The sequence below is a fragment of the Ornithorhynchus anatinus genome, chromosome 3 (genome assembly GCF_004115215.2).
Source record: "Ornithorhynchus anatinus isolate Pmale09 chromosome 3, mOrnAna1.pri.v4, whole genome shotgun sequence".
Classification (NCBI taxonomy): Eukaryota; Metazoa; Chordata; class Mammalia; order Monotremata; family Ornithorhynchidae; genus Ornithorhynchus; species Ornithorhynchus anatinus.
In genome coordinates, this window is record NC_041730.1 from 102,277,420 (window position 1) to 102,303,301 (window position 25,882).

At 40.3% G+C, this 25,882-nt stretch overlaps 1 protein-coding gene across 1 annotated transcript in view; it reads right to left on the reverse strand.

The window, feature by feature from the left end:
- CTNNA3 (catenin alpha 3) overlaps positions 1–25,882 on the reverse strand; it is a 1,377,490-nt gene that overhangs the window by 668,836 nt on the left and 682,772 nt on the right. Inside the window, 2 exon segments of the mRNA XM_039911548.1 lie at positions 1,163–1,315; positions 14,595–14,675. Of these exon segments, the coding sequence (XP_039767482.1) occupies positions 1,163–1,315; positions 14,595–14,675 (234 nt within the window).

Genomic DNA, 25,882 nt, shown 5'->3' on the forward strand with positions numbered 1-25,882 from the left:
ATAGCATTCGTTAAGAATTTACTATGTGCCAACATAGTGCTCAGGTAGATAAAAGATTATCATGTTGGTCACAGTCCCTGTCCTACATAAGGCTCATAGTCTAAATAGGTGGGAGAACAGGTATTTAATTCCCATTTTACAGATGAGGAAACTGGGTTACAGAGAAGTCACACAGGTCACACACAACAGGTATTTAATTCCCATTTTACAGATGAGGAAACAGGGTTACAGAGAAGTCACACAGGTCACACACAAGTGTGGCCAAGTGGATTGACCACTTGTCGCCGCTTGTCTGCTGTGGGACTTTGGGCAAGTCGCTTCACTTCCCTGTGCCTCAGTTACCTCATCTGTAAAACAGGTATTGAGACTGTAAGCCCTTTGTGGGTCAAGGACGGTGTCCAACATGATTAGTTTGTATCTACCCCGTGTTTAGAGCAGTGCTTGACACATAGTAAGCACTTAAATACCATCATCATCGTCGTCATCATAACCGACCAAAGGTAATGCTGGCATTAGAACTCAGGTCCTCTGATTCTCAGGCTCTTTCCACTAGGTCACGCTGCTTCTCACACAGCTACACAGAAGCTACTATCTGGATCCCAGCAGGGGATGTAATCCTCCACCATACTTGGATTGCTCTGCATATAGGACTATTAAATTTAGGCCTAGTTCAGTGTTATTGTAGTTAAATGGACCCAATCTAACTCCTGTGAAGCAGAAACTGTGGTGTCAAACAATAAGGAATTCTAAAATATCCTTATCAATCATACGATTTTCCTAGGGAAATGAAAACCTTCAGTTTTTCTTCTAGTCACATAGAATAAGTGAAAATATCAATAGTTTCATATACTCTAATCCCTCAGAGAGACACCAGTGGCTGAGTTCCAATTTGAATATCTCAATAAAAGTCAAATTAGATGCATGCATTTGAGAACTGATAACATTTAAATAAAAAACTACATTTAAGAAACTAGAGAAAAACCATCATTCTGAATTTTAAAATAAAATAGTTTCAGTAATTTTTTAAATTTCTAAAATCATTTGGTGATACTTTCCTAGTGAAGTATATTCCTCTGCAGAAATTCCAGAGGGCAAGGAAGGAGTCTGGATAGCACCTTTTCTTGCCTTGTTACCTCATTCCACCCAACTCCCGGGAGCTTACCTCCACCAGTCGACTGGTATGCTCCCGAAATAGGGCAGCATATTCCTTTATTTCCTTTTCCCTTCCATTTTTGGCTGCTTCAATGAGAACTAGAAGTGGAATCGTTGTGTCCAGGAAAGAGTCTGAAACATGATCTATAATAGCCTTCCGCAGCTGGAAAAAAAAGAAACCAGATAACTTTTCATCAGGCAGTTAGTTGTATTTCATTTTGCCCAAAGCTAAAACAAGAGCATGCCAATTAAAATGTTTTTCTATTCCAATCTTCATGTCATATATAATATTTAGGCTAGTAACTGAACATACAGAAATTCTACCTTAATATGATACAAACACCTCAAGGATAAATTAATAAAGTCTTCCAAAAATACTTCTTTGAGATACTTCCATTTGTTTCATTTTACTTTATCTTGAAAGCCAGATTATAAATTAGAATATTTATTTTACCCAACAGAATTTCAGCATAATATGGTTGGTACACTTGTCCACATATCTACATCATGGATCTTCATGATTGCAAAATTACAAAATGTTTTTTTTTACCTTGTTGGAGGAAGTGACAATAAATTTTGATTAGGTAAATTGTAGACTTCATGGTAATTAAACTAACTGGGATCACCGATTATGCCAGTTGATAACAGATTAATAGAGCAAGGAGAATAATAAATGAGTCTGATGTCCAATTTTCTCCATTTGCATTAATTGTTCTTGTACTTGCAGCTTAAATTATTGAACAAGTATAACATTCTGCTACAAATTAGTTCTCTTAAATTAGATTTCATGTAAGATTATAAATGACACTAAGACATTTTCTCTGCTCAGCAGACATTTGCTAAATTCTAAACCTTCATGATTATGTTAAAAAAAGTTCAATATTATGAGGAAAATGTGAACAAATCAAAATATTGAAATGTGTCTTAAAAATGTCAGAATAATGCATGTGTCCCTAAATTTTAGATCCAAGTCTCTTTCTAATTCACTTCTTTTAGGAACGTTTTACATGGCAAGGCCTCAGTAGATGATAAGTAGCAATATTGAAATATTTACAAAAAAGACCTTTTATCTTGTTTTTCTGAAATCATCATAATAATTAATAATATTTATGGTATTTGTTAAGCACTTACTATGTACCAAGCACTGTACTAAGCACTCTGCTGGTTACAAGCAATCACAGTCTCAATCCCTATTTTACAGATGAGGTAACTGAGGCACAGAGATATAAAGGGACTTGCCCAGGGTCACACAGCAGACAAGTGGCATGACCTTCTGACTCCCAGGCCCATGGTCTATCCACTAAGTCATGCTGTACTAAGCACTAAGGTAGGTCCAAGATAATCAGATCAGACACCCTTTGTCCTCCCTGGGTTCATAGTCTAAGTAGAAGGGAGAACAGGTATTTTGAATCCCCGTTTTATAGATGCGGCAACTGAGGCACAGAAAAAGTAATTTTTCCGAGGTCACAAAGCAGACCAGTGGCAGAGTTGGGTTTAGAATTCAGGTCCTCTGACTTCCAGGCCTGTACTCTTTCCATAAACCATGCTATTTTTCAAGACCTTAGTATTCTTACTGACCAGCTCCCACCTTGGCCATAATTCAATCAATCAAGAAATCAATGGTATTTATTAAATACTAACTGTGTGCAGAACACTGTATTAAGAACCTAGGAGACCACAGTGTAACAGAGTTGGCAGGTGTTTCCCGCCCACAAGAAACTAACAGTCTACCTGGGGAAACAGACAATAAAATAAATTATGAATTTGGACATAAGCATTGTGGGGCGGGGGTAGGACGAAGAGCAAGTGATTAAAGGGTACAAATCCAATTGCAAGGGTGACACAAAATGGAGAGAAAATAGGGGAAATGAGGACTTAATCAGGGAAGGCCGCTTTAATAAGGGTCTGAAGGTGGGGAGTGTTGATCTGTCATATATAAAGGAGGAGGGAATTCCAAGCAAAGGGAGGACATGGACAAGAGGTCAGTGGAGAGATAGATAAAATCGAGGTACAGTGAATAGTTTGGTGTTAGAGTACAGAAGTGAGTGAACTGGGTTGTAGTAGGAATCAATCAATCATTTATTGAAGCTTACTGCGTGCAGAGCATTGTCCTAAGTACTCTGGAAATTACAACATAAGAGTTAGTAAACCCATTACAACCTAGAGGGGGTTGCAGACATTAATAAAAATTAATAAATTACAGATATGTGCATAAGTGCTATGGAGTTGAGGGAGAGGTGAATAAAGGGAGTAAACCCAAGTGCAAGGGTGAATTAGAAAGGTAAAATTAGAGGAGACAATCTTATTAAGTGCTTTTAAAGCTGAGGGTAAGGAGTTTCTCTGATCTCTAGGTGAATAAGGAGCAGCATGTTTGATAAGGAGCAGTGTGGTCTAGTAGAAAGAGGATGAGCTTAGGATTCAGAAGATCTGGGTTCTAATACAGGTTCTGCTATTGTCTCGTTGTGTGAACTTGTGAAAAGCATTTGACTTCTCTGTGTCTCAATTATTCCTCAACTGTTTAAATGGGGATTCAATACTTAGACTATGAGCCCATGTGAAACAAATACTGTGTCTTACCTGATTACCTTGTATCTACCCCAGTGCTTAGAACAGTGCTTGACACATAGTAAGTGCTTAACAAATACCATTATCAATTGATCAATTAATCAATCAATGGTATTTATTGAGTCCTTGCTATGTACAGAGCACTTTAAAAAAAAAAGATGGGCCACCACTGGTGGTTTTAGGGGAGTGTGGAAACACTGAGTGAACATTTTTTTTTAGAAAAACGATCCAGAAGCAGAAGGAAGTATAATAATAGTAGGATTTGTTAAGTGCTCACTATGTGTGAATCACTGTTCTAAGCACTGGGGTAGATACAAGGTAACCAGGTAGTCCCATGTGAGTCTCACAGTCTTAATCCCCATTTTACAGATGAGGTAACTAGGCATGAAAAGTGAAATGGCTTGCCCAAGGTCACACAGCAGACAAGTGGAGGAGGCAGGATTAGAGTCCCAAGCTCATGCACTAGATTGAGGAGAGACAGAAGGCAGAGAGATCAGCAAGGAGGCTCGTAGGGTAGTCGGGATAGGATGTGTTACCGAGACTAGACATTGAAGTTGAGGGGTCTTACAGGACAAACTGTATGTATGGGGAATATTCAATAGTATTTATTGAGTGCTTACTATGTGCAGAGCACATACTCAAGGAGTACTCGAATACGAGAAGGAGCAGGAGAATGAGGTTGGGCAGGCAGTTCCTGGTAGTAACACAAAAAGGCAGGTATCGAGAGCCACACAATAGTAAATAGAACAAAAAAGAGGATGGGATCAGGGCAATTAAAGGGACAGTAGGGTCACAACAAGATAGATCTTCCCATCGTTCCCAGGAAAACTACTGATATTGGCAATATTGAAGGAGTAGGAAAATGTCCCCGGGACTATCAGCCCAAGAAGGTGACCTGAACATGACCCTTTTTGCAAGAACTACACAGACTTCCAACCAGGGGACAACCCGAAACATACAGACTCATCTCAGAAATGCTCCACCAACCAGACTAATGTCAGAGGTGAGGATGTCCACCCTCAGAGTGGGATCCACAGAGCGGCAAGGAGTGTTAGAGGGTATAAAAAGAGTCCAGGGGACAATGATCTTCACGCTGGGGGCCTGAGTCCCATAGTTCCTAAACCAGTGTAAAGGTGAAACAGTAAACTCATTGTTGGAGACCTCTTGATGTGTCATTTCATTCTTGGATTGTTAATTATACCGGGCTGACAGATGGGTCCTTTTTTCTTTTGTAGAGAGGGGGAGTCCTCTTATAGGAACCCCTGTATTGTTACTGATGGGAGCCAGTTGTCGACAACATTAAGTGCTTGGATCAACGATATGGTGAAGGTAGAACTGACAAGATTTAGTGACAGTTTGAATTTGTGGATAGAATGGGAAAGATGAAGTCAGAAAATCATAGGTTTTAATCCCAACTCTGCCACTAGTCTGCTGTGTGACGTTGGGCAAGTCACTTCGCTTCTCTGTGCCTCAGTTACCTCATCTGTAAAATGGGGATTGAGACTATGAGCCCCTTGTGGAATAAGGACTATGTCCAACCTGATTTGCTTGTACCCACCCCAGCAGTTAGTACAGTGCCTGGCACAGAGCAAGCACTTAACAAATACCATAATTATTATTAGTAGTATTAAAGAGATAAATAGTGAGACCTCTGTGTAGTTACAAAAACAGCTGATACTATTTACAAACTAGGGCTCTGACTTTTGCTAAACATATTTGACTGTCTTGATAAACTCAGCATTCCATAAGCTAAAAGTAACAGCAAGGTTAGCAAGCAGGAGTTCTAGATATTCAACCTACACCTGGATTTTCTTCAGCAACACAGAAATTAATGCTATAATGCTTTCATGAATTCAGCTTCCAAGGCATTGATTACATTATCCAACAGTGCAGAGAGAGAGGCAAAGAGGTGGAAAATGAATAAAAAGAGTCAGCATGACTTTTGGCAGGCTACAAGACAGAATTTAGTGGCAACAAACAGAACATCAACTCTAACTTAGTTGAGTATATAAGATTATAGTATATAAGATTGCTATGGTATCCAACCTTCTATATGGTGCTGGGATTACTAGAGAAGACACATCCAATTTCTAGAGTTTATGGGCCATCTTTCAACAGTAATTGGCAGGACAAGATTACCAACAACAAGATCCTGGAATGCAGTCAGCTCACCAGCACCAAAGCAAAGCTCTGAGAAACACAGCAGGATATGTGAGGAGAATGGATAACAGTAGAAAATCCAAGCAGCTGCTCTTTGTGAATTGAAATGGGCCACACAAAAGCTAGATGGGCGGCAAATTAATGATTTCAAGCCATAGAAATCACGGTTTCGAACAACACAATGTAGCAGAACTGTTGGGAGGTCATTTTAACAGACATTTCAGCCTGGTAGGCAGAATTAGAGGCTTAGCAAAGTTCAGGTTACAACAAGCAGGACTGAATGAGAGATAGTCCTCAAAGAAAGAAACCCATCTCCTCTAAAAGACCTTTCCTGACTAGGCCCTTATGTCCCCTTTCTGCCCTCTAATCACCATCAACGCTGCACTTCTCTGTGTACCCCTTAATCATGTTGTTACTCAACATGGACCCACAGCACTTGTATAAATATACTTATATTCTATTTCCCCTATCCCTTATCTATTTAAATGTTTGCCTTCCCCTTTAGACTATAAGCTCTTTGTGGGCAAGAATTCATTTATTCATTCAATAGTATTTATTGAGCGCTTACTATGTGCAGAGCACTGTACTAAGCGCTTGGAATGTACAAATCAGTAACAGATAGAGACAATCCCTGCCCTTGGACGGGCTTACAGTCTAATTGGGGGAGACAGACAGACAAGAACAATGGCAATAAATAGAATCGAGGGGAAGAACATCTCATTAAAGCATAGCAAATAAATAGAATCAGGGTGATGTACATCTCATTAACAAAATAAATAGGGTAATGAAGATATATACAGTTGAGCAGACGAGTACAGTGCTGAGGGGATGGGAAGGGAGAGGGGGAGGAGCAGAGGGATGGGGGGAGAAGAGGGTTTAGCTGTGGAGAGGTGAAGGGGGGGTAGAGGGAGCAGAGGGAAAAGGGGAGCTCAGTCTGGGAAGGTCTCTTGGAGGAGGTGAGCTCTCAGTAGGGCTTTGAAGAGGGGAAGAGAATTAGTTTAGCTGAGGTGAGGAGGGAGGGCATTCCAGGACCACGGGAGGATGTGGCCCAGGGGTCAACGGCGGGATTGGCGAGAACAGGGGACGGTGAGGAGGTGGGTGGCAGAGGAGCGGAGTGTTTGGGGTGGGCAATAGAAAGAGAGAAGGGAGGAGAGGTAGGAAGGGGCAAGGTGATGGAGAGCCTTGAAGCCTAGAGTGAGAAGTTTTTGTTTCATGCAGAGGTTGATAGGCAACCACTGGAGATTTTTAAGAAGGGGAGTGACATGCCCAGAGCATTTCTGCAGGAAGATGAGCCGGGCAGCGGAGTGAAGAATAGACTGGAGAGGGGAGAGAGAGGAGGAAGGGAGATCAGAGAGAAGGCTGATACAGTAGTCTAGCCGGGATATAACAAGAGCCTGTAGCAGTAAGGTAGCTGTTTGGGTGGAGAGGAAAGGGTGTATCTTGGCGATATTGTAAAGGTGAGACCGGCAGGTCTTGGTAACGGATAGTATGTGTGGGGTGAACGAGAGAGACGAGTCAAAGATGACACCGAGGTTGCGGGCCTGAGAGACGGGAAGGATGGTCGTACCATCCACAGTGATAGGGAAGTCAGGGAGAGGACTGGGTTTGGGAGGGAAGATGAAGAGCTCAGTTTTGGTCATGTTGAGTTTTAGGTGGCAGGAGAGATGTCCTGGAGGCAGGAGGAGATACGAGCCTGAAGGGAGGGGAAGAGGACAGGGGCAGAGATGTAGATCTGTGTGTCATCTGCATAGAGATGATAGTTGAAGCCGTGAGAGTGGATGAGTTCACTGAGGGAGTGAGTGTATATGGAGAACAGAAGAGGACCAAGAACTGACCCTTGAGGAACTCCAACAGTTAGAGGATGGGAGGGGGAGGAGGAGCCTGCGAAGGAGACCAAGAATGACTGGCCAGAAAGATAAGAGGAGAACCAGGAGAGGATGGAGTCCATGAAGCCAAGGTAAGATAAGGTGTGGAGGAGGAGGGGATGGTTGACAGGGTCAAAGGCAACTGAGAGGTCAAGGAGGATTAGAATAGAGTAGGAGCCATTGGATTTGGCAAGAAGGAGGTCATGGGTGACCTTAGAGAGAGCAGTCTCAGTAGAGTGGAGAGGACGGAAGCCAGATTGGAGGGGATCCAGGAGAGAATGGGAGTTAAGGAATTCTGAGCAGAATCATGTCTACTAACTCTATTTCATGGTACTTTCCAAAGTGCTTATGCACACAGTAAGCACTCAATAAATGCCAATGATTGATTGATTAGTGATCAATCAATCTTTTTATGCACATAAGGTAGGAAGTAGCCTTGCATTGGTCTTTTTGGCCACATCACCCAATTGAATTGGTTCTTGCCACTAGTACTGTCATAGTCTAAATAAAGACAACTATTTATTAAAAAATCAATCAGTCAATCAATAGTATCTGCCCTCAAAGAGCTTATTGTTTAGTTGGGGAGAAAGATATTAAAATAAATGTACACATATGAGAAGCAACAGAGATAAAGATGCATAGGTAAGGTATGTGGAGGTCAGAGGGGGTGATGGAGTGAGAAGCTGAGTGTCTACAGGGTTAGGATGGTAAAGTAGAGTGAGGAGATGAGAGATACATCAAGAAAAACTTCTTGGAGTAGAGGTGATTTTAGTAGGATCTTGAAGAGGGCGAGAGAGTATAAATCTGAAGACTCGATCTATTCCCATGTCCATGTTTGATTTGTACTGGGACAATGGCAGAAACACCAAAAGCTAATGCCTCTCCATAATCAGTGTGACATTCTCGTGGCTTGAACCCTAAAGATCATTAGGCGATGGATTTGCAGAGCAGGAATTTTCAGTTGTCCTCCCCAAGTGCCTCCTTAGTGGCTCTGGCTCCAAGCAGCTCCTGGCAAGTCTGCCCCATGGCCATGAACCTGGTCAGCCCTCCTCTCAGCCCTCTTCTCTGCCCACTGAAGCTCTCAGGACTCTTCCATCAAAAGAAGACTCATGTCACTATGACTGTGTCTTCTCAGAACCAAAAGTATGAAGGAATTTGCATATCTATCTTTGTAACGTTAATGACCCTGTTAAGTGAATTGTCCTACTTTATACTGTTTGAGTGTTTCCAACTCATAGCAACACTATGGATACATCTCTCCCCAAACACCCCACCTCCATCTGCAATCATTCTGGTAGGGTATCCAAAGAGTTTTCTTGGTAAAATTACGGATGTGGTTTACTATTGCCTCCTTCCGCACAGTAAACTTGAGTCTTCATTCATTCATTCATTTAATAGTTTTATTGAGCGCTATGTGCAGAGCACTGTTTTAAGCGCTTGGAATGTACAATTCAGCAACACCCTCAACTCTCTCCCATGCTACTGCTGCCCAGCAAAGGTGAGTTTTGACTTGTAGCAGAGATTGCCTCCCACTCACTAGGAATGGAATGGGTATGCAGCTTGGCTCAGTGGAAAGAGCACGGGCTTTGGAGTCCGAGGTCATGAGTTCGAATCCCAGATCGGCCACTTGTCAGCTGTGTGACTGTGGGCAAGTCACTCAACTTCTCTGTGCCTCAGTTACCTAATCTGTAAAATGGGGATTAAGACTGTGAGCCCCACATGGGACAACCTGATTCCCCTGTTTCTACCCCAGCGCTTAGAACAGTGCTTGGCACATAGTAAGTGCTTAACAAATACCAACATTATGATTATTATGCCTCTTCTTGACTCTCACTCCCATAGTTGAGACTGGTAGAGTACTGGAAACTCTCCACATGTGACACTGAAAGGGGATGTTAACTGACTAAATAAGTGGAATTTTACTCAAATACTTTTTGCTGTGATTAGACAAGACCAGAGTGATTTTTTTGCCTTGAAGAGTGCATCCTTACTGTTCCAGAAATTTGCCTAAATGACAACACGGCATTGATTCTTTCTCACCTTATTGCCAGCCTGCCTTGTTTAGCTGGCTGCTTTTAGCAGAACAACAGAGGGATGGAGAATAGGAAGAGTGGGTAGAAAAGTTTCAAATGCTTACATAATATATTCCTAATCACTTAGGTTTATGCTTAATGATATGTGACTTTCTCTATGCAGTTTCAGACAAAGAAGTAAGATATATCTCTTTAAAATTATGCCTCACCTGGACAGACTCATCCAGTGAGTGGAGGTTCAAGCCTCGCTAAAATTTTTCATCCCTCTGTTGTCTGTCCAATGTTTGTCTCTCTCCTATTCTCCAATTTTGCTCTGAACTCTAGGTCCCCAATTTATGAGAATTCATTCTAGTCAGTAGTAGAGAAAAGGCATATTTGAAAATAAAATTCAATTCATCAATCAATGGTATTTACAGAGTGCTTACTATGTGCAGAGCACCTTACTAATCACTAGAGTTGGTGGACAAAACCTTTGCCCTCAAGAAGCTTGCAATGTAAGTTCTATATTATAAATTCTACATTCTATTTTTTTTTATCTATGGAGGGAATTACACCTGAGACAATTCAGTACCTGGGGATCAGCTGTCCAGGGAACATCATCCAGGGAGGTAAAGTCAGGGTAAGGACTCTAACTTCCTAAGGTTAATATAGTTCAAGGAAATGGAAAAGTAAAGGGTGTGAGTAGAGTGGTGGGGGGTGGAGAAGGGATAAGAGAGAGAGAAACAGACAGAGCAACTTTCCTTATCCAGAATCATTACATTTTACTATCCTTCGACACTCCCTCTATCACTTCATCCAATCCCAGCTCACTCCCTCCACACCCTCACCAATGTTAAGCAATGTCTCCCTCACCTACTTATGCTACGCCTCCGGGACCACATCCTTTGGATCACTTAACCCAATAAATACATTTGTCAGGCAAACTGAAAGAGCCACTGTTAATTCAGAATAAGCTCTCTGTCTAAACTCTTGAAAAGAGCAGACCGAAAGCCAAGTTTGGAAGTGTTTTTCCATTTCCCTTAAACCAGCTCTGCCCAGTGATTGAAAATGTCCACAATATGGCACACCATTAAGTCCACTGGTATAGAACAGCAGGACGGGAAAAGTATTAGTAATAAGAATAAAGTCGCTTAAGAGGACTATTTTCCAATTAAACATGCACCATAATCCTCTTCATTGTGTTCGAAAATGGTCTAACTTGCCAAACATGATTATAACATCCTGCATCAAGAAACCATTGAACCTCTTCCTCTATGGATGTTTTTTCATCTCTTCTGACAGTTTGGCTATGGATCAGCTATCACCCAAATCAAGCATGTCAACTGTAAATATGTGTATTTCTTAAATGTCAACCATAACCAACCCATTATTCCACTTGCAGGGAATACATTTTATTTTTTCCTGTCAAGCTTTATTCTACTGAAGTGGAGAATCTCACATTTAAAACTCAAGAGTATGACATTTTAATCCATCAATCAGTGATATTTATTGAGTGCTTTCTATGTGCAGCACACTGTAGTAAGCATTTAGTACAATATAAAAACATTGGTAGACATGATCTCTGGCCTCAAGGAGCTTACGATCTTAGCTATCACACCATGAAAGAATTAATTCAGCATAGACTAGAATTATATTAAAAATATGCTTCCATCTGATACTTTTCCAGAAGCAAATTTAAAAACACAAGGCACTTCCACCCTTAGTGTAAAAACTCCAATCTTCCCCAGGGTGTGGGGCCAAGTTCTTCTGATGGCAGAGGGAAAAGAAATGGGACATTTGGTGCTTCCTGCTGACTGTGACATAAGCTCCTGCTTGGTCTCCTTGACACCCAGCCAGAAAGTATGTTCATGTAATAATTTATTTCTCTTTACTTAAATTATACCTAAGGTAAAAAGGAAGATAAAGTAGGTAAATCTGGCTATTAATACAACTTGAGGGGTATTTAAGACTAAACACCCTTACCCTGTCTTTTTCCCCCAAGCAAGTCTTTCAGGCATAGAAGAAATGCTCAGTGTCTTGACTTCCGTTTGTCAAATCCTTGGCCTGACCCTGATAGCCTTGAACCTCAGGAGCTTAAAATGTTACCTGGAAAAGTTTGACACTAATATTTATTTTCTAATCTTTTCTCATTTTATTATTCATTCATTCACTCATTCAATTGTATTTATTGAGTGCTTACTATGTGCAGAGCACTGTACTAAACACTTGGAAAGTACAATTCATCAACAAAAGTAGCCTGCTGCCTCCACAACATGAAGACTGTTTGGAAGGTTCTAGCTGTGACAGTTACTGTGGCTGCTGCTGTGACTCTCAGACTGAGCCACAAGAAGCCCTGAACTCTACTCTCCTAAGAATAGCATGTTAAGGCTTTTATTTCATGTTATTTTTTCATTTGTCTTTGTTAATATCTATTATGGTGAGTAAGTTTTACTTTGCCAGTTGCTTTTCTTCCTTTATTCTTAGACTGTGAGCCCCTTAGAGGCCAGGGACCCTATCAAATTCTCATCCATGTATTCTTTCCCAGCACTAAGCAAACAGTAGGCACTTCATACATACTATTCTCACTGCTACTAGAAGAGAACCCACTTTTCCACTGAGACCTTTTTTGAGGATTCATTCTGCAGGGGCTTGAGGTTAATAATTCTGCAGAATTATTATATTGTGGGTTTGAATGTTATAACCCGACTGTGGACCCTCAGGACATCAATGACTGATCTGAGCAGCCTTTAGAATTCTCCCTGACCCATGCCTTTTGTGGAGTGACTAGGACATTAGAATGACTGCTACACAGAGGAGTTGTAGGAAGCTCGTGGGAATGGAATGTTTCTGTTTATTGTTATATTGTACTCTCCCAAGTGCTTAGTACAGTGCTTTGCATGCAGGAAATGCTCAATAAATACAATTGAGTGACTGAATTAATGAAAGAATGAAGGTGTCTGGGACACCCCTAGAGCACTGACAGCCACAGAGCCCTTGAAGTAAAGTAGAAATGGAACCAGAGTAGATCCAGAGAACCCAGTGACTCATTGCTACCTTGAGCACATCCCACTCTCTGGAGAAGGCAATGGTAAACCACTTCTGCATTTTTACCAAGAAATCTCTATGGATACACTTCCAGAATGTGTTCTGGGAGAGATTTGTCCATGGTCTCGCTCTGGGTCAGAGATGACTAGATAGCATAAGACAGGACTATTTGGAGATAATGCTTCAACTATGCTAAGCATAGTCACCCATGATAGTAGATGATGAGAGAACAAGGAAGTAATAACTGTGTAGTAAATAGGAGGTGGTTACTGGGAGGAGAAAGACCATATGCAGATGAGAATGGTGAAAGGTTCAATACCCCATACCTTTGAGGGCTTCCCTGCCTTTTCCTTCTGCAATATCTTAGGTTGAAGGACTATGATTGAGGGATCAAAGCCTGAAGGCACATCAAGAGCATAAATGCTTCTGGGAAGATAATGATTTATAGGTAAAAAGTACTGGTAACTTTGTCTTGAGGTTTGAAGAAACTGGTTTTGCAAACATATCTGCACTGGGAATATATATATTCAAATTTTAATAAATACTTCAAAGGCAAAGTATAAATATATTTCCATGTTTTCTTACCACTTTTTTTTCTTTCCATTAATCTGGAACTACAGCACCTCAAGACCTCAAAGACTTGGAGAAAAAGTCCTCTAGAGGCATCACAAATGTAGCATGTATAGCAGAAAAAGTCAGAGTCATTCACAAGCTCATGTGGTCTGCCATGATTAAAAATTCACCCTGCTAGGATGGATTAATAGGAGAAACAAGGGCTCTTAGCAAAACTTCCATACTACTTATCATTGGTCCCTCATCAGTTATTAGACCATTGTGTTCAGTTTGGTTCTGCATTTTAAAAAGGATTTGGAGAAACTGGAAGCCCAGAGAAGAGCAACAAAATTAATTAAGAGCTTGGAAAATAGGTCCTGTGAGGAGAGGTTAAATGAATTTGGATTGTTTGCTGCGAAGGAAAAGGTGAAAGGGTGATATGCTACTAGTTTTCCAGAGTGTGATAAAAAATTGGCTTTCCATGAGTTTAAATTAAAGCAGGAGTGATTACCATAAGAAATATCTTTTTTCCCTGCTAAGTTGAAAATTGGAGCTACTAGAGAAGGCTATATGGTCGGGATCTTTGGGGATGTTTAATAAAAGAGCAGGCAACCACCTGCCTGAATGGTTTAGTCCCTTTCCTGCTGAAGACATGGATCTGGAGAAGATAATGTCTTGAGTTCCCTTCCAGTTCCAAAGTATTACGATTTTGATATAGGGGGCTAAGCTTTATATTCAGCAGAAGAAAGCATTTACTGGATGTGTGAAAATGGGGTTATTTATAAAGGGAGATCTTTCAAAAGAGGAGAGGGAACAATCTTGTTCAGATGGAGGATAGTATAGTCGGGACTGCCTGGAGGCAGAGGAAAGAATCAAATGACTTCTAGCCAGATGATTCTCTCATATATGAGAGTGGAAAATTTCCCAAATGAAAGGATAGGGACATCCCAAAGGGAATTGTAAAGAGATGGCAGCTGGGTTAAGAGGCATGTAGCTGGTTGGCTCTAGAAACACCTGAATGGCAATTAGATCTTTAGAGGGGAAGTCACCTCCTTAAACATTACGGTGGCATTGTTTGTTCAATTTTTATATTATATTATAGCAAGACATCTACTTGATGTTTAAGGAAATGGGACTGAGAAAGTTTATCTCATGTTGAAAAAAAAGAGATGCAATATTAGAAATAGAAAATAAAATTTTAAGGCCAAAAGAGACGTATTCAATCTGTCAAACTTTTTCTTACCTGTCGGCGAAGGTCTCTCGCCTTCTTACACATGTTATCGATCGCTGCATTCAGAGCATTACTCTTTTCTTTCTTTCCAGTCTGAAAGAAACCCCAGAAAAATGACAGAAGCAATAAGATCAAATTATCCCTTATCATTTAGCAATTTCCCTCTCCAAATCTAGTGAAAATAATACTTTAAGACTTCAAGAATAACATTTCAAAGCAGCTGTGATATTACATATGATGTACGAGTACATCACTTAAGACTAAGTGGAATAGTGATTAGTGACCACATTTTTCATTTCTTGGAGGTGCTGCAATATTGCTGATACAGTGTTAGAAGAAATTCAATATGGCATTCAATAGACTTAGCTGCATAACACCCTGCTCTTCATTCCTAACAAGTCGGCTTGTTACCCTCTAAGCATGCAATTAGCTTAAAAGCATTAGATGTCCAATTTGTGGAGTCCTGTGGGAGTTGCTGTAGCAATTTTAATGGTTTATTGTGAAACATATGCAGAGCCATATTGGACTTTTGCTAAAAACACCAAAATATGTTGTGCAACATCATGCCGTTTGCACAACTTGCCCGCAATTTTAGCTGACAATGGTCCAGGAACAAATTGTCTTGAATAAGAACATAAAGATAATTTTTGCTACCTTAGACAACATATAAATTGTCCTTTTGTTGTTGCTGATTTTCTCGGTTTACTAACTCCAATCCCAATCTCTAGGCTCTTTAATAACATGGGAAGTCACCTTGTTAATGTTTTCTCAGATTTCTTTTTTTCTCTATGAGAAAACTTGTTCTAACATTTTTCAGTGATATCTAGTATAAAAGCAATTGAAGAGATCATTTTGGGCTTCTCTTCTGGGAAAATTGCTGCTCTCTAAATTAATAAGCAAAAAAGCAAGGCAGAACAATAAACTGGTGAGTTGCAGATCTGAACCAAAGCAAAAACTTTACAACTCCAATAGTAGAAATTCCCATTCTTGGCTATGAGATCAGTAGAAAGATTAGAAGTCAAACGACAGAAGATTACAAGGAAAAAGACCTCTCCCCAGTGCTAAACTCCACCCTGGGGACCCAGCTTCTTTCCAGAAAGATGATTCCACAAACTTGAAGTCAGAGGTGGAAAGTGGAGCAGACACTGAAATTTAAAAGTACCAGTGACTAGTCATTATTGAAGGAAATGGACGGTTTAATGCCTCAGATGATTAGGAATTCTGTAGGTCCTAGGTGATGGTATCTATATTCACTGTAATCACCCATGCAACCTTGGCCTAAAGATCCTATATTTTTCATAAAGAAGGTTATTTCTATGCTCTGTACCACTGCTCTACCCCATGGTCTTGAATTCCTCGACTGTCTCTAGAATGGCAGAATGACCAATGAGAAATAATGTGTGTGCAAGGCAGAGACTGACAAAGAGAAGAGGGAGGGAGGAGGCAAAAAAGATGGGGTGGGTATCTTTAATAAAGCAACAGGATATTATATTTTATGCTGACAATTAGATTGTGAATTATAGTAGCATGGATATTTTTCTTCAATTTTCAAAAATATTACTTGATGAAAATAAACAGTGATATTGTGTAATAAACATAGGATAAATAAATTATATACCATGTGCATTAACTTAAAGAGATTTGCTCTCTTCAGCATCTTTTAAACACCATAAGTTTTGTGCAGGATTGACAAAGACATTAACTAGAGTCATTTTGAAATTTGACAATTTTATCTTGCACCCCATTAATTCTTAAATCTGTTTTTCAAATTTCCGTGCTTGTTCCATTTCCTGAACCTTCATTCCAACCAGTTTAGATACCTCAGAACCTATCAAATTTATCCACTGCTTTACAAGCCATCTAAACTCCCATGGTTATCTTGGAGCAGGAAGAGGTTGGAGGAAGCTTCTGTTGGAAGAATTTTGTAACTTTAATGGCACATCTTATGGTATGAAATTATCAGACCTCTGCTATATACACTTCTCTTCTTCCTCCTACTCCTTCAGAAAAATGAGTATGTATTTATAAAATTTCCAAAAATGAATCCCCTTACTAGGGTTACATTTTAAGGGGATCTCACAGTTACATCGTTCTTTGCAGGAAATTTTAAAAATATATCATTTTTTATTTTTTATCACCGCCTAGAAACCCCTAAAGGTACCTCTCTTCCCTTGACTAAGCTCTCCTTTCCTCTTTTCCCATTCCCTCTGTGTTTCCCTGACTTGATCCCTTTATTCATTTGCCCCTCCTAGTCCCACAGCACTTATGTACATATCTGTAATGGATTTATTTATATTAATGTCTGTCTCCTCCTATAGACTGCAAGCTAGTTGTGGGCAGGGAATGTGCCTGATTACTGTTATACTGTACTCTCCCAATTGCTGAGTACAGTGCTCTGCACAATGTAAATACTCAATAAATATAATTGACTGTCTAACTGACTAAAGGTGTTGCTCATAAACCTTTGCATCTGGTTTGGCTCAAGACTATTTCATAGCTTCCAAAGCACAATATGCATTCCACATAAATATCCAAGTGCAGAGTCTCAGAGAGACTGTTAACTTTCACCAGGCTCTCACTGAACCATCTCACTGACATGTCCACCCAGGGAAAGTAAGTTTTGGATACTTATAAACAAAGACCATTTCAGATCTGCTGATTTCAAAGCATAGCCATATATCAGTTGTAGATGCCAGGGAGACTGATAAAGTGCAAATCTCTTGATGAAGCACAGATGAGTTTCACGAGATTGCTTTGATAATAATCACCAGAACAACAAACCATAAATTCTGGAATAAGAATTAAGCATGTCCTGCTAGCACCAAATAATGTGTATCTAAATTGGAAATGAAACTTTCGACTTTGTGCAATATTTCGTGCAGTGCAGAATGGAGTACCACTAACTCTGCATATACACACGATCTTTTTCAGTGTCTGATACTAGTAGGTGGCAGTATTAACTCTTTCTCTCTCAGTTCAGCTTAAGACAGCAAAATTAAATAATTATTTTTCATAGTGCAGCATGAAGCTAAATGAAGAAAGAAGTTGTGTTGAAAATAGGTCCAACATCAATCAACAGGGCTAGCTTTAAAATGGTTCCAAATGAGTTCCCAATTTAGTTTTATATTTCATTTAGAATGAGTGATTTCCAGTATACCAATATAAAAATGACATACAAGGTAAAAAAGATAGATATTTTTCATCAAATGTAGCATAATGGGTGACTGCAAACATATGACACTTTTGATTATCAATAATTATTAAAATTACATTAGGCACCCTTTACCCTAAACCTCCATTGTCTTTTTATTTCAAAGAGAAACAGCATTCATTCCAAGAAAGTAGTTCTTCTATCAGTTCTCCCATAATGTATATTTTCGCTCCATGTTTTCGATACACTGCTGTTGGGGAATCAGGAAATGTTCTTCTGACAAAGTGCATGTTAGGGCAGACAATATTGAAAGAAACAGTAATTGTGGTAATTGTTACATGCTTAATATGTGTCAAGATACAAAATAATCAGGTCCCACCTGATCAGGTCCCTGTCAGAGGTTGAACAGGGATTGAATCCCCCATTTTGTAGATGAGGGAAGTGAGGCACAGAGAAGTTAAGTGACTTGTCCAAGGTCACACAGAAGACAAGGGACAAAACAGGGATTAGCATCCAGGGCCTCTGACTCCCCCGATCTCTACCAATTAGGCTATACTGGATTTCTTAGGAAGATTGCCCCTTAGTACATCACCTAACCCTGTTTTGTCCCCTTAGTATCATTATCTTCTAAAAACCTCAGCTCCAAGAAATCACTGCATTTCTGATTGCTGGGTGCCAGCCTGACCTGTCTTCTGATTCTGTTTTCCTGTTGCTACTTGTTCAGTCACACTGTTGAGCTTTTACTTTAAATATGGTGAAGTGTGCCCTGATAGTCAATAAATAGGCTGTGGTGAGATTCCATTGCAAGCAGAATAAATGTCATGATATGCCTTCATTCTTTTTGACATTCCTGGAGGATAGAGTCTTTATTCAGACAAATGAGAGGCTATCTTTGTTCAAGTATTGCAGTAGTAGACATCTGATAAATCCACAATTGTTCACAGAAACAACCAACATCATTTTCATCAATACTCTTGTTTTATCATGTTCAATCTATCTAAAAAGTAGGATCAATAATTCAGCTAAAGAACAGCTTTAAAAATAAGAGTTCCTGAGAGTGGCTTTGAGTAAATGAAATGCCTCTCCAACTAAAACCCCACATAGCTGTAATTTCTGGTACATGACACTGTCCAGTTCATGCATTTGCTTCCTTAATAGCTGTTGTACAGGCATATAAAATCAATTCAACATGTCTACTGCTAAAGCAAAAAAGTCAATTGCTATTTTCAGTTCCTAAAATATTCAAACCTGTTCGGATATTAGCTATGACAACAACAGATAGCTCATTTATATATATAAGAAATGCCATAGGACTTCAAGGTTGTCAACTCAATCATCACCTTAAAGAAAAAAGAGACCTAATTTTACATCACTACTAGCAAAGATCCCAGTGAGAATCCTTCTGGACAGGTTAACTGAAGAATACAGCTAACTTATGTTACCCAACTGTAAGAAAACTTCAGAACAAAATGCAGCACATTCAACATGATCACTGCACAATCAAATATTTTGGAATTTTTGAATTTTTAACTATAATCTTATTGCTCTCTGAATCTATCCTTTCCCATTTAGATGATGTTCCCTTTGTGATAAATTAATTAATTTTTCGGTAATCACCCAAAAGCTTACCATGGAACTTTGTATAATCAGTCAGTAAGTCAATGGTGTTTATTGAGCATTTACTGTGTGCAGAGCACTGTACTAATTGTTTGACTGAGTACAGAGCAACTGAGTTGGTAGACATGTTTCCTGCCCACAACAAGTTTATAGACTAGAGGGGGAGACAGGGATTAATGCATTAATATAAATTATGAACATGTACCTAAGAGCTGCCAGGCTGAGAGTAAGACAAATACCAAGTACCCAAAAGGTACAGATCCAAGTGCATAGACGACACTGGAGTTACTTAATAAATGACAGTATAGGTGTTTAATAAACACAGGTGCCTATAAACACAGATTTCTGCTGTGCCCTGGACTAAGCTTGGCAAATATAATAGAAGCACAAACATATTCTCTGCCTACAAGGAATCTACATTATAACGGAGGTGGGAGGGAGTTAACACTCTAATAATTTATTTACTCCCTTCAGTGTCACCTGTGCACTTAAATACATAGCCCCTAACCACTTTGATACTAATCTTATTTCATCAGCATTTAAGTACAAATGTTTATACCCTGCTGTCTCCTCTATCAGAAATGTATTTTGATGAAGTCTGCACAGCTGGAATGTAAGTATCTTGAGAGTATGGCTCTTGTCCACTCCCTCTATTGGACTCCCAAGAATGTCATACAGTGCTTTGCAGAGAGAAAGTGATCAATAAGTACTATTGATTGAAAAGAATAAGTAATGGGGAAAGAAGTAATTGAGAAAGCTAGTGTGGCTTTGGAGTGACAACAGGACACCAGAATTCATTACATAATGAGTGTACTACAAAGATATGTGGTTTCCCACCTTCTTTTTGACTATGAGCCCTATACCAGTCTAGAAAGCACATCAATCAATTAATTAATCAATGGAACTTATTTATTGAACATTTATTGTGTGCTGAGTACTAAGTGCTTAGAAAATTGCAATGGACAAAGTAAGGTCCAACTTGGGCCTTCAAAAGTTTAAAATATCATGTGGGAGACAGCCAGGAAAATAAATTGCAGGTAGGAGGAAGTAATGGAGTTGAAAGCCAAGAAAGTAAATGCAAGTGCTTAGGTGATGAAATACTGAAGAGCCAGAAGAAGGGCAAAAGGGTGGAAAGATGATAGAATGATTAGGCAAGGCATTCTGGAAGAGTTATGATTTCAAAAGGACTTTGAAAATAGGGAGACCAGTGGTCTGCTAATATGAAGAGTGAGGGATTTACAGGAAGAAGAGTGGGTTTGAGCATGGAGTTGGTTTTGTGAGAATGGAGCACAGTGAGGAAATTAATTTGAGATAAAAGAAGCTTGGCAACTGGGGTACAGTAGAAGGGTAGCAAGAATAACTACAGAGTAGATCAGCCATTGAGTACCTTGAAGCCAGTGGTAAGGAGTTTCTGCTCTATGCAGAGAAGGATGGGCAACCACTGGAAGTTTGTAAGAATCAGGAAGATGTGTAGAGAATAATGTTTTAGAAAAATGACCTGGACAACAGAGTAAAGTATGAACTGGAAAGATGATAAAGGATTGTTTGCAAAGAGGCTGATACAGCAGATAAGTAAGGATATCACCTCATCCATAAGTCCTACCTCTGGCTTGGAACATCCGTCCTCCTAATATCCTATAGGCAATTACTCTCCCCACTTTCAAAGCCTTATTGAAAGCACAGCTCCTCCAAGAGGCCTTCCCCGACTAAGCCCTATTTCCTCTTCTTCCACTCCCTTCCTTCTCATCTTTGCACTTATTCACCTCTACGTCAACTCCACAGCATTTATGTACATATCTATAATTCATTAATATTAAAGTCTGTCTCCCCATCTAGACATGTCTTTGTGGACAGGGAACATATCTACCAACTATGTTATATTGTACCATCCCAAGTACTTAGTACAGTGCACTGCACACAGTAGTGTTCAAGTGATTGATTGATTGATATGACAAATGCCTGGACCAGTATAGTGGCAGTTTGGATGGAGAGAAAGGGGCAGTATCTGGAGATGCTGTAGAGGAAAAACCAAGGGTACTGTGTGTGTGTATGAGAGAGTGAGAGAGAGAGAGAGGGAGAGAGACTAAATGTGGGGCTGAAAGGGAGTGAGTAAACAAGGATAATGCTAAAATTACAGGCTTGAGAGATAGGGAGGATAGGGCATATGAGAAGAATGGACAACAACAGGATAGCCAGGACATCCACAAGTAGGAAGAACAGAACAAAAGTTTTAACTGAGAAAGAAGCAGAGCTCCAAAGAGAATTTTGCAGTCACAGCCAGGAGGTCCCCCATTATGAGGGCACTGTAATCTAGAATGAGGAGTCTATGGAAGGAGATTCTTCTCATCCACTCCAATCCTACTCCACAGCTGGCTGGGATGGTGCCCATCCCTCAGGAAGAGGGTGGAAAGAAGCTTCTCTTCCCAAATCCTAGATTGTTGAGAAGATTAGAACTTTCTAGATCTAGCCCTTGCTGGAACAGTGAGGACCCAAGTCTGTCCTTCCTGTTGCCTTCCTTATTGTTAGTGTTATTTGAGAAATTACAACTTCATTTCTTTCCTTTCAGATATGCCTTCCCCACCTTACAGACGGTGAACTCCCTATCAGCCAAGGATTATGTCTGATCAGTTTGCACACTGTAACTGTTTAATAAATCTCACTTGTACAATAAATGTGCCTAGCACTGAGTTAAAGGGGGATGTCTGGAAAAAGTACTTCAACCTGTTAGATGGCAATCAGGGTGGGAATTGCTCCTCAAAAACCTCCAGTGGTTCTCCATTCATCTCCCCATCAAAGAGAAATTCCTCACCATTGGCTTTAAGGCACTTGATCAGCTCTCCCCATCCAATATAACCTCACTATCTCCCACTGCAACCCAGCCCTCGCCCTTAACTCTTCCAGTGGCAACATAAGTGCTGTACCTCTATTTCATCTCTCTCTTGACTTAGACCCCCTGCTCTCATCCTCTTTTCTGCCTGGACCTCCCTCTTCCTTCATATCCGACAGACCACCTCTCTCCCCATCTTCAAAACCTTACTAGCATCATATCTCTTCCAAGAAGAGACCCTGTCTGCCTAACTTCTCAATTCCCCACCGTATTTGCCCTATCTCCTATATCACATAGGCACTTGGGTCTGCAGCTCTTAGGCACTTTGATCAGTCAATCAATCAGTCATATTTATTGAGCATTTACTGTCTGCAGACCACTGTACTAAGCACTTGGGAGAGTACAACAGAACCTTAGGCCCATAGCACTTCTATACATATAGTTTTACTCTCCTCTTTTCCCCATTCAAATTGATTTGAATGTCTGTTCCCACTAGACTGTAAACTCCTTGAGGTAAAGGATCATGTCTAACAACTTTTTTGTACGGTAACAAGCAGTTAGTCAGCTCTGCCACTTGTCAGCTGCGTGACTGTGGGCAAGTCACTTAACTTCTCGGTGCCTCAGTTACCTCATCTGTAAAATGGGAATTAACTGTGAGCCTCACGTAGGACAACCTAATTACCCTGTATCTACCCCAGTGCTTAGAACAGTGCTTTGCACATAGTAAGTGCTTAACAAATACCAACATTATTATTATTATTGTTATTGCATTACTCCAGACAGTAAGAGCCCCCGTAGTATCACTGATAGATTGACTGAGATCCTTGAGGAGAGAAGTCAGGAAGAATGAGAGCATAAGAAGCAGTTTTGAAAAAATGGATTGACACAGTAACAAACTAATACTTCAGAGAAGTACAGAATTATCCTGGCATGCACAGGTTGTGGAATGGAGCATTGAATACACATACAATTTTGCTAGCCACACCTGTGAGCAGGGATAGAATTTCAATAATCAAAGTCTTATCTTCAAAAATGAGGACAGCTATAGTTATGTTTCACGTGCAGAAAAATTGTCTGTTTTCTCTAATAATAATATAATAATAATAATAATGTTGGTATTTGTTGAGCGCTTACTGCGTGCAGAGAGAACACTTTTCTAAGCGCTGGGGTAGATTCAGGGGAATGAGGTTGTCCCACGTGAGGCTCATAGTCTTCACCCCTATTTTACAGATGAGAGAGCTGAGGCACAGAGAAGTGAAGTGACTTGCCCACAGTCACAGAACTGTCAAGGGGCAGAGTCGGGATACGAACCCACGACCTCTAACTCCCAAGCCCAGGCTCTTTCCACTGAGCCACGCTGCTTCTCTAATATGGATTGTCTAATCTGCCTTTTGGTTTCCTGATCTTCCCTAAATCTCAGCTCAACAGAGCAGCAGCTTCTTTCCTTTTTCACACACACACACATATTGACAAACACAGAGCTGTGGTGTTCTTCAGGCTGGAAGATGAAGAGTGCACTAAGAATTTAAAATAACTGTGGTATTAGCACTTACTTGTGCCAAACATTTTACTAAGCACTGGGGTACATACAATACAGTTGGATTGGACACACTCTGTGGCCCACAGTCCCTGTCCCACAGTCTAAGAGAGAGGGAGAAGAGGTATGTAAGTCTCATTTTGCAGATGAGAAAACTGAGGCAGTAAATTCACCTATGAGTGAATGTGTTGCTGTAAGGCCAATGCAGAGTCCATAGTCCCGACCTCACTGCTACACCACATTGTTAGAGAACATGACTCATCATAGGACGGTTGGCAATAACATCAGTAAAATTTAACTGTAATATCTGGAGAACTCTTGAAATACCCCGGGACCAAATTCAAGAGAACATTTAGTCCAGCCTCTGCCTCCAAACAGGACTGCATCCACCTCACTTCTAAGGCTCCTCTGACCAAGAGGTACCAAAACCTCTCTTTTTGAAACTCTTATCTCTTCAACTTCGGTTGAAGCAGATGTCTTCTGGTTGGTCAGTCCTGCAGAGAGATAGAAAACTGCTATTCAGCATCCTTCCCCTGGTGTCTTTCATATGCTGGAAGACTAATTAATTACCTCTCTTCTCCTCTGGGTTTATGCCACTCCCTGGGGGTATCTCACAGCCTTAGCTGGGGTGAAAGAAGCGGGGAACACACATCAACTCCTCCAGGCCACTTGGGCCCAGTTAGGGGCCACTGCAGCAGAGAAGAGTGCACTTCCCTACATGTCTAACATTACCAGGAGTAATACCAACTCTGGGGGAAATTAGGCTCATTACCCCAGTACAGAATTGATGCCTCAGCTTCAGGAAATTACTTTTCCTGTCTAAAGTTACTATTAATAAAAAAGAAAAAACTTCAATCCAAAGCTCACAATATACTAAATGATGACATATTAAAATAACGATATTTCTGTAAAACCACAAAGATAATTCTTCCTATTTTCATACTGTGCTGGTCTCCTAATAATGACCTTCTCCTTGCCAGGGTTATATCAAGCGTGGTTCTCAAATAATAAATGAGTCATAAGAAGAAGTCTAATTTGGCATTTTGAGTCATTAAAGATGAAGAGATCCCACTCACCCTCTGCAGAGCTTTTTGTTTCAGTACAGACAATCCTTTCTAATAGGCAGCTCTTTACTTAATCTGGGTGGGCAGATAAACTGAGATGTACAAGGGAGATGTGAGTCAGTCCTGGTTAGCCAGAATTGGGAAGCAACAAGCCTTAGTGGTAAGAGCATAGATCTGAGAGTCAGAGGACCAGGTTCTAACTGACTCTGCCACTTGCCTGCTGTGTGACCCTGGGCAGGACACCTAACTTCTCTATTCCCCAGTTTCTTCATCTGTTAAATGGGTATTAAATACCTGTTTTCCCTCCAATTTAGAATGTGAATCCTGGTTGGGGGAGGGAATTTGTCTGACATGAACACTTTGTATCTACTCCAATGCTTAATAAAGCACTTGGAACATAGTAAGCACTAACAGCGCAGTTATTATTATTATCATCATTATTATTGTTGTCTTTTATTCAGTAGTAGTAGAGAAGCAGTGTGGCATAGTGGAAAGAGCCCTGGCTTGGAAGTCAGAGGTCATGGGTTCTAATCCCAGCTCTGCTGCTTGTCAGCTGTGTGACCATGGGCAAGTCTCTGTACCTCAGTTACCTGATCTGTAAAATGGGGATGAAGACTGTGAGCCCTACTTGGGACAACCTGATTATCTTGTATCTATTCCAGAGTTTAGAACAGTGCTTAGCACATAGTAAGCACTTTACAAATATCAACATTATTATTATTATTGTTAGTTGTAGTGAGTACAGAAGGGGGAATGCAGCAAGAACAGGGCCATAGAAAATGTTCCCAGATTGGAGAAAGTTCTTCCACAGAGAGCCCTACTACCCAAATGCCTCCTTATTCCATAATGCAATATGATCCCACTTTGGAGCAATTCCTCCAGATTGCTAGCAATCCTTGGGCCCAAGACCCAAAGGTCAACAGATCTTGTAGAAATATTTTAAAAACTGAAAAGAGGGCCCACAATATTGATCCACACTTTTTTTAACATCACTAATGTCATCTGAGGCACCACCATGCTAACACTGTGAAGAATGGACAATTTTTTTTTTGGACAGTATGATTTCTTTCCGGATGAAATATTAGAGGAACCTAATTACAAAGG